Source organism: Myotis davidii, unplaced genomic scaffold, assembly GCF_000327345.1.
Source record: "Myotis davidii unplaced genomic scaffold, ASM32734v1 scaffold198, whole genome shotgun sequence".
Taxonomy (NCBI): Eukaryota; Metazoa; Chordata; class Mammalia; order Chiroptera; family Vespertilionidae; genus Myotis; species Myotis davidii.
The window spans coordinates 1,331,839-1,341,327 of NW_006291485.1; the positions used below are offsets into that span (position 1 = coordinate 1,331,839).

The 9,489-nt window shown below is 56.7% G+C and overlaps 1 protein-coding gene across 5 annotated transcripts in view; it reads left to right on the forward strand.

The window, feature by feature from the left end:
• WDR18 (WD repeat domain 18) overlaps positions 1-9,464 on the forward strand; it is a 10,222-nt gene extending 758 nt beyond the window's left edge. Inside the window, exons 2-11 of one of the 5 annotated variants that reach the window (XR_001514032.1) lie at positions 1,430-1,540; positions 2,395-2,528; positions 2,825-2,966; positions 3,425-3,640; positions 3,857-3,921; positions 4,020-4,144; positions 4,365-4,531; positions 5,427-5,495; positions 7,824-8,083; positions 9,043-9,464. Coding sequence is in view for 3 of the 5 variants with exons in the window: in XM_015564624.1 (XP_015420110.1) it covers positions 1,430-1,540; positions 2,395-2,528; positions 2,825-2,966; positions 3,425-3,640; positions 3,857-3,921; positions 4,020-4,144; positions 4,365-4,531; positions 5,427-5,495; positions 5,648-5,779 (1,161 nt within the window). In the remaining 2 variants the exon portion in view is untranslated. Of the gene's footprint in view, positions 1-1,429; positions 1,541-2,394; positions 2,529-2,824; positions 2,967-3,424; positions 3,641-3,856; positions 3,922-4,019; positions 4,145-4,364; positions 4,532-5,426; positions 5,496-5,647; positions 6,005-7,823; positions 8,382-8,800; positions 8,818-9,042 lie in introns of those variants that run through there. The other 4 variants (XR_001514033.1, XM_015564625.1, XM_015564624.1 and 1 more) reach the window with 4 other exon arrangements.
• The last annotated feature ends 25 nt before the right edge of the window (positions 9,465-9,489 follow it).

Genomic DNA, 9,489 nt, shown 5'->3' on the forward strand with positions numbered 1-9,489 from the left:
AAAGAGAGAGAAACATCAGGTGGGAGAAACATCGATTTTGTTTGCCTTGCATGAGCCCCCGCCAGGGTCTGGGCCAGGGATCCTGCAACCAGGGTACCTGCCCTTGACCAGAATCTAACCCAGAACCCTTTGGTCCGCAGGCCAATGCTCTATCCACTGAGCCAAACTGGCTAGGGCCACCCATTTTTTTTTTAATGGTTTTTTATTGATATCAGAGAGGAAGGGAGAGGGAGAGTAGAAACATAAATGATGAGAGAGAATCATTGATTGGCTGCTTCCTGCACGCACCCTCCTGGGGATCGAGCCCACAACCTGGGCATCTGCCCTTGACCTGAATCGAACATGGGACCCTTTGGTCCGCAGGCCTACGCTCTATCCACTGAGCAAAACCGATTAGGGCTCCATCCATTTTTTTTCTTGACTGCTTGCTGGGGGATGGGGGATGGGGTTGTCAAGGTGCATTCTAAGGCCTGTTTGTTAGCACCGGACTCAGGGATGGGTCAGCAAACTTCTAAGGGTGCTAAATTTAAAGGGAGGGTTTGTAGTTGGGGTCTCATGGGTCTCGTAGGTTTAGAAAGTAAAGGTCTGAGGCCTGGTGAGCCCCCTGAAAACATAGCACGGGAGACTTTTATCCTCCGAAAAGAGAGACGATCCCTCCTCGGAGCCCATGGTGTCTCCTCTTAAAGCAACCCCAAAATGCTGCTCCTGCAGCTACATGCTGCCTTTTTCTGCCAGCTGGCATCTCTTGGGGCTTTGCCTGGTGTGGGCCACACAGAACTTACATTTTCCCATTTTAGAGATTTGGAAATTGAGGTTCAAGGTCAAGGTGGGGGGGCCTTAGGAAGGCAGGATTGGGGAATGAGACGACTGGCCTTTGGGTTCTTCAGCCCCAACGCCCTCCTGGACCCTCTGTGCCTCTCCCACCCCCATCCCTATGCCCAGAAGAGCACCGTCTTTTCTTTTTTAAAAAATATATGTATCTATTTTTAAATTGATTTCACAGAGGAAGGGAGAGGGAGAGAGAAAGAGAAACATCAGTGATGAGAAAGAATCATTGATTGGCTGCCTCCTGTATGCCCCACACTGAGGAATGAGCCCACAGCCTAGGCATGTGCCCTGCCCGGGAATCGAACTGTGACCTCCTGGTTCATAGGTTACGCTCACCCACAGAACCACACCTTGCATCCAGGCAGGAACACCACCTTGCTGTTATCCAAGGATTTGCCATTCTCCACCTCCAGCATGCAAAGCCTGGGCTGGAGTGAACACTTCTTTACTGAACCGTGAATTTGCTCAAACCATCTCTATCCCCATTCTTTCTGGTTTTCATGGATTTACCAGCTGCCTGGGCACCCCCCACTCACTCTCCTCACTGCTCCCTGGCTCCCAAGTCCTGCATGAAGCTCATAGGCTTCTTATGTTCCTCTAGGACCAGCTCCAGCAGAAGATCATGTGCCCCGGGCCTGTTACCTGTCTGACCACATCACCCAACGGCCTCTATATGTTGGCAGGGATTGCAGAGAGCATATACCTATGGGAGGTGAGTGTCATGGGACTTAGCCTATGGACTGCAGAGTTAGACCACCAACAGTGTTGTCACCAACAGGACATAACAGACATGAGTGGATCAACCGGGGACTAGTCCTTGCCCTGTCACTTTCCTTGCCTTCCCCCTCCCCTGCCTCATCTCCTGTGCTGACAGTGTAGGATTTGGGGCCAGAAGGTGGGTATAACTACCTCTGCCTTGCCTGACCTTAACCTTGACCTGCAAAATAGAGGTCTGCCAAGGGAACTGAGTTCTCTGCAAGATGGGAGAAGCTTTGTTACCTCATTCTGGGACTTTTAAGCCTTAGTCCTGGTTCTGAAACAAGGAAGCAGTTATTCATGCACAGGGAGAGAAACGGAGGCAGGGAGAGGCTCCTCACAGATTGCCCATCATGGTAGAAACCTTTGCCCTGATTGCTGCCAGCCTGGTGCCGGGGGCATGATAGAAACCAGTGGCTTGTGGCCTGATGGGGGCATCTTAGGAGGTCCCCCCTCTTTGATGGGGGACAGTCATAGCACTCCAGGCCATTGGGGTTGCTGTCTGGCCCTAACTTCCCCCCTTCCTCCTGCTAGACCAAGTGTCGAGGCTGCATTGGAAGCCCCTCACCGCTGGCCTGGCAGACTGTGACGTCCTGCTGTGACAGTCACCATGAGGAGCTGCTCCGGAAAGGACCAGCTCCCTCCCAGCTTTGTCACTCCCACCCGTTCCTTTTCTGGATGCTGTCGTCATACCACCCTTCTCCCTGCCCCTGGGCAGACTCTCCCTTCACCTCAGTAACCTGCTAACTGTAGGGCCCGGCACTGCACCCTGCGTCCTGCCCTGACCTGCGTGTGCCCTGCCTTCCCCAGGTCTCCACAGGGAACCTCCTGGTCATCCTGAGCCGCCACTACCAGGACATCTCCTGCCTGCAGTTCACAGGGGACAGCAGCCACTTTCTCTCGGGCGGCAAGGACTGCCTGGTGCTGGTGTGGAGCCTGTGCAGGTAGCGCCCTGACCCACTCGGGCCTGTGCCTAGTCTGTAGCTTCCAGCCAGGTGGGGCTCAGCCCAGAGGGCAGGGAGCCTGCCCTGCGGAAGGCCACGCCAAAGTCCCGCGGCAAGAAGGAACTGGGTCTGGGGCCTGCAAGTCAGGTGGACTGTTGTGAGGACAGTGTGATTGGTTTGTCCAGGGACTGATTGGAGGCATCTGAGAATTTTCTGCCAGTGGGATGGGCCAGTGGCTGGGGAGGTGGGTGGAGGCATCAGGTACAGCCCTCCCCCTGAATCCACTTCTCCTGCAGCGTGCTACAGGTGGACTCCTCCAGGACCCCAGCCCCTCGGCATGTTTGGTCCCACCATACCCTCCCCATCACAGACATGCACTGTGGCTTTGGGGGTCCCTTGGCCCGGGTGGCCACAGCATCGCTGGACCAGACGGTGAAGGTAGGACCGGCCCCCTCCCCCACCGTGGATCTGTGAGCTGGGCTAGGATAGCTGGCAGGCTCTTGGCTGATGTGAGTCAGTGAATCTCCTGCTCCCCCCAGGCTGGTAGCGCTATACAGCTATCAATCCCCCAAGACTTCCCACCTCAAGGACATCCATGGGACAGCAAACTAGGCCTGTGTTGGCCGAAATTCTCGCTTGGCCACCCGCCCCTGGTGGCTCCCTGACTCCTCGGGGATTCGACGCTGTCCAGCCTTTAGGTCTTGACCTTGGTGGTGGTGGTGGTGGTGGTGGTGGTGGTGGTGGAAGGCAGAATCCAGGCCTGACAGCAGCTAACATGGAGTGACAAGGGGTCCTGGGCCTGAGAACCCAGCTGTGTCTTAGGAAGTGCCCCAGTGCCGAGATCCCCCTGAGTGACAGCTCCCTTCTGAGGTTCTGGTACAGGGTCTCCCATTCAGGGCTGCTCTGCTCCCTGCACCATTGGGACCCCAGTGTCTGTTGAGCCCCATCCCATGTCCGCCTGCCCCCAGCTGTGGGAGATCTCCTCGGGCGAGCTGCTGCTCTCTGTGCTCTTTGACGTGGGGATTATGGCTGTGACCATGGACCTAGCTGAGCATCACATGTTCTGCGGTGGCAGCGAGGGCTCCATCTTCCAGGTCGACCTCTGCACCTGGGTGAGTGGTGGGTGCCTGGGCCCCTGGTTGGAGGCTTATGGGACAGTGGGACACCCAGGGTCCATCCTTCAAAGGCCCTGGGACTGTCCATCCTCCCCTGCATCTAGGTCTTTGAGCCAATTGGGCTCTGCCCCAGCCCATCACCCCAATGCCCTGGGGCCCCCAGGGCTGAGGTACAACTGTATCCCTCTGCTCACTGCCCCTCGACCTCCACAGCCTGGACAGAGCGAGAAGAGCTTCCAGTCAGAACAGGACAGCGGGAAGGTGTTCAAAGGCCACAGGTGTGGGGACCAGACTGGTAGCTGGGGAGGGGCCCTGTTCTCTAGCTCCTGGGGTCGGGGGTCATTTGGGCCACCCTTTCTCAGACCTGTGTCCCCAGGAACCAGGTGACCTGCCTGTCAGTGTCCACTGATGGCAGCGTGCTGCTCTCCGGCTCACATGACGAGACCGTGCGCGTCTGGGACATCCAGAGCAAGCAGTGCATCAGGACAGTGACCCTCAAAGGTGGGGCTGGGGGCAGAAGACCAACAGGCTGTAAGCTGGGTGGCTTTGCCCGTTTGTCCACACCCCAGCCACTTGGCTGGATGCTGGGAGGTAGTACCAGCAAGAGGAAAGGAGATGGGCCACTCCTGTACAGGTGGGTGGGTTTGAGGAGTGGAGGGTGTGGGAGCCATGGCCCAGGCCTGGCCGAGGTAGCTTCTGACTGGCCACCTGCCCTACCCAGGTCCCGTGACCAACGCCTTCATTATGCTGGCGCCGGTCAGCATGCTGAGCTCCGACTTCCGGCCCAGCCTGCCCCTGCCACACTTCAACAAGCACCTGCTGGGCGCTGAGCATGGGGATGAGCAGCGCCGCGGGGGCCTTACTCTGCGCCTGGGCCTCCACCAGCAGGTACTGGCCCAGCAGGTTCCCTGCCCCGGCTCAGCCTCTGCAGCACGTCTGTGTTCCCTGCGGGTAGGGCTCCCGGCCAGGATCCCTGTGAGGGAGGACCCTCCACATAGGCGGTCAGCGAGGAGACCCCTCTGCATGCATTGCTGAGCCCAGGCAATGAAAAGCACCTTCCACACTAGAAGCAGACCACATACCGGGTACATTCTCAAATAAGACAAGCCCGACCAAAGACGCTGTATCCAGTGCCTTCTCCAGCAGGACAGTAGGCAGCGCTCACTCCCCTGGTGCCCACCAGGAGCTCCCCGCCAGAGATCACCCCTGGCCCGTCCTCGGCAGGGCCTGACATTGCCACTCTGTCTCTGCTTAGTCCACCTCTGTCCACTGTTCCCGTGCCCTGGAATCATGAGCTCCACAAGGGTGTCCAGGCCCCTCGCTCAGACATCATGATGGATGGCAGGACCGAGTGCCTGTCTGCCCGCCAAGGGCAGCATGTCTAGACTGCATCTAGCAGGAGGTGGACGGGCTCTCCACTGCGCAATGTCCATGCGTGTCAGTGGGTGGGAGGTGCTGCCCACATGCTAGCTGGTCCTTTTCTAGAGCCTTCTTGGCCCTGGTTTCTGCATATCCCCGAAAGCCTGGCTCTCATCCCACATCCGTGGTGTGGCCTTGACTGTCCCCATCCCTTGGGCACAGTCCTGCAACAGGCAGCAGATCTAAGGAGGCTGACATGGTGCTTCCTGCTGGGTGTCGGTTGGAGGTGGAGCATCCCACTCAGTGAGCGACACTTGGAACCTGTCTTCCATCTGTGAGCAGCATCCGGATGGCACCCCCTCACCTTTGGGTGGTGTGAGTGGGATGGTGAGCCCAGAGGTCACTAAGGCAGCCCCTTTTGCAGGGATCGGAGCCCAGCTACCTGGAGCGAGCAGAGCAGCTGCACATGGTAATGTGCAGCACAATGGAAAAGGTGGGTAGGGCCATGGAGAAGGGTGAGGCTGGAGTGGGGTGTGGTGGAATGGGACTGTTAATTGCAGAGGAGATTCTGCCCTCCCACATCCCAAAATGTCAGAGGGCCCTCCACCATGAGCGCCTCCACCCCCCAACCCTGCTCCTTCCCAGAATGTGCTGGGCGGCCAGGACCAGCTGCGGATCCGAATCACAGAGTTGGAAGACGAGGTGCAGAACCTGCGCAAGATCAATCGAGACCTGTTTGACTTCTCCACGCGCATCATTACCCGGCCTACAAAATGAGTGCAAGGACCAGACTCCTACCCAGCGACGGCCCTGCAGAGCCACCCATCCTGGGGCCACTGGGCCAAAGCCCCCAGACCAACAGCTCTGTTACAAGCTCTCCTTTCCCTGGTTCCGTGTTTGGATTGTTACTTGCATGAGGGATCGTTTTGTCTGTGTTGATCCACTCGTGTCTGTTGTGTCCAGTTGGTGCTATTTTGTTAACAAAAGATCTAAAAGTCTGTCCTCTTTAGTCTTCCGTGTGTGCTGAGGGTTGTCCCAAGTCCCAGGCTGGGCTCCAGGACCCTCAAGACAGGCTGTCAGGCCTGATTTAAAAAAAATCGTGTTGGGAAGCTGTGGTTCTCAGACTATTCAGATACTCATCTGTCACCCTGGTGCCTTTGCATGACCTTGAAGAACAGGCCACTCTCTATGGGCGGGGGTGGGGAGGCTTAGCCTCAGCTACAGGCTGAGGTCACCAAGGTGGCTGTGACCCAGGGAAAGCAGTGGGTTCACACTGGTCACATCTGATGGCTACCAAGTCTCCTCAACCTTGATCAAGGCAAGGACACGGGTAGCAGCCAGTTCTGGGCCAAGGTGCCAGGGGCCTCCCTGCCCTGGGGGCACCACCAGTCCAGTCAGCACCTGGAGGCCAGCCCAGAAGTGTGAGCCCCAAGGCTGCCCTCAGAACCTTCCCGAAAGCTACCCCTCAATGACAGTACCACTTAATGATCCAGAGAACTCAACGTAATTTGTCAGGTGCCATCGTAACTGCAACTGCAGGCCAGGAGCCAGCACTGAGTTCATGCTTTTAGGCTAATTGGAGTTCACTTTCCCCAGGGCTCTATGTCCTCATAAGCGGGTGGCTCGGCCATACCCTGCAGCGGATGCCTGGTGATGGGACTGGGCCCACCCTCTATCCACTTCTGTGGCTCTTGCCTTCCCCCTCCCCTATCCAGGACAGAATGACACCGAGAGCTGTCTTGTTCATGTCAGGCAAGGGTCCAACTGGTTTTAGGGACTACATCATGATCCACACACGCAGAGTGGGGTCTAGCAGCTGGTCAGCAAAGCTGGGGGCATGGAACTTGGTCTTCAGAGGTTCCAGGAGATGGAGGGGGAATTTCAAGATGGGTTCAGGCTCCCCTAGGGTAGCTCACCTGCCAGAGCCTAAGACCCTCTGGGCCCTGAACCTGGGCCTGGCCACATGGAACCCCAGCCCTCCACTTTGTTGTTGCCTCGATAGGTGACTTGGGGCTGGATCTGAGCTGGTGCTGTTGCCCAAGTCTGCGTCAGAGTTGGCAGGTTGCTGTGAGATGGGCTGACTGTACCGGCCTCTGCTCTGGCAGTCCCCTGGATCTGGATTTTTCCCTGGGAGCGTGGGGGGGAGGGGGAGGTACTGTTTCCACTGTCCCTCACCCTGCACATACTTCCAGGGCCAGAAGCATCCCCAAACCACCCTGAACTTTCAACTGCTGGGGTGTCCTTGGCAGGGAAGGTGTAGGGTCCCCACACCCTGGGGCTGTCCCCATGTTCTAACTTGGGCCTGGGGCTGTGGTACCTGCCCACGCAGCAGCTTCTGACACCCTGGGAGGTGGAACATCAACATGCAGGCGGCCTCCATAACTCTGTCCAGCATAGTCCTGGAAGGTTGCCTGTCCTCTGCAGGCCACTGTACGAGGGCTTCGAGGGGGTTGGCCAGCCCACCATGCACCTTGCAAACATACGTGGGTGGTGGGCACAAAGCTGACCTCTTCCCCATCCAGCTTGAAATCACTGAATGGCACACATTTCCCAGCACAATTTGACCCCAAATCCGACCATCATTGTCAGAGGGGACATGCCGACAGCACCAGAATTCACTGGTGACTATGCTGGCAGAGTTTGTAAACCACAGTGAGATACCACTTCACACCTTCGAGAACCACTGGTTTTTGAGAAGTTCACAAGTAGCTGGAGAAATAACCCTCGTGCACAACCGGTGGGGCAGCTGCTGTGGCAAAGAGTCTGATGGTTCCTCAAAAAATGATTCAATCACCATAGGATCCTGCACTCCCACTTCCAGGTGGAGGGTCACCTAAGTGAACTGAAAACGGACTCAGAACCTGCACCCCCATGGCCACAGCAGCATGTTCACAATGGCCCAAAGGAGCAGCCCATGTCTCAGTGGATGGGTGGGTAAACACTATGAGGTCATCCAGAAGGTGGGCTATGTATTATTCAGACATTCTACACCTGCTACAACATGGATGAACCTTGAGGACATGCTCAGTGACAAACGAGTCACCAAAGGCTGTTGGTTGACTGCCTGAATCTCTGATGAAGGTAAAGTGTCCGCTGCTCAGGATGGGTCCTTATTTCTGAAGCTCATGCAGTCGGAGGGACCGTTCCCCAGGGTGGGGCGAGGCCCAGTGGAACCCAAGGACGCTAACGGAGCCTCACCTGGGATCATGGCAGGTGGGTGTTCCCTCGCACGACAGTGGCCTCAGGCAGGGAGGGAACCAGAATCCAGGACCCTTGGGGATGCTCCCTCTCCTGGGACACCTGGCCAGGTGACTGGATGGGATAACCTGGTCACCTGGAATTCAGTTTTCATTACAGTCATCTCAAATTTCAATCCTTATTGCTGGCTGGCACTTGCATTTTTACTTATCTAAGGGCGTTTTTTTCCTTGCCCTTCTAACACCGGCTCCAAAAGAAAGTGTTTTCGTGTGAGAAAATGAGCCAAGGGTAGATTTATTCATTAGAGCTGGAATGTTCTATGCTGGGAGGCTGTTCTGCATCCAGAAGGGTCTGGAAGACACCCCCGTTTTCTCAGTCCTCCACCCACACCCATCCTGGATGAGAGCCACATGGAGTGCTGCTGGCCCTGATTCATCCCGCATTTATTGAACGCCTGCTGTGTGCCAGGACCACAAGGACCTGGGTCATTTAAGGTGGGGAGGCCCAGAGAACACAAGCTTGGGGATTGGTAAGTGGCAGGGAGCTATAGAAAGTTCTGGAGCAGTGGGCAGTGATATAACCAAGTGTCTCTATGAACAGTTACTCAAGCAACGTGATGGCAGCATGTGATGGAGTCCAGGTGCGCAGAGTGAGCTAAATGGGTGGGGGATGGTTCTCATCTTTCTGGGTGACAAGAGGGAACATCTTTCAGAGCAGTGGCATTTGGCACTGGGTCTTGAAGAGTGAAGAGGAGTTCTCTGGTTTAAGTTGCCTGCCCACAGCTAGGGAACTTGAGATCTATCCTCTGGATTCCCATCAGACACACCTGTCTAACTTCCCAGGGTGCACACCACGTTAAAAGCACACCCGGGTGGGTGGATATGGATAGACACCACTTTTTGGAGGTGGGAGGTGCTGCTGCCTGACCATGGAGGCAAATCCTGGCCATTTCCCTGAGTGAACAATGGGCCACCACGCTCCCAGGCTGGAGGGGAATCCTGGAGTGGAACAGGGGTAGGTATGGGGACAATTTTTGACCAAAATCTCTCCCTGGTGGCAGCCTCACTTTCCTCCCCTGGCACAGAGAGGGGAAGAACAGTGGTTATTTCCAGCCCCCATGCCGTGTGGCCATTTGAGCCTTTGTGTCCCAGCCTGGGAAGTGTGTCCAGCTCCTCCCTAGTGGCTCGTTGGCATTGCCGGGGGGCAGGGAGTGGCCAGGGCGGGCGCCGGACTGTGGGGCCGGGCGGGGAAGGGTGTGGCCTGGGCCGGCTGGGATCCTGCCTCCTGCG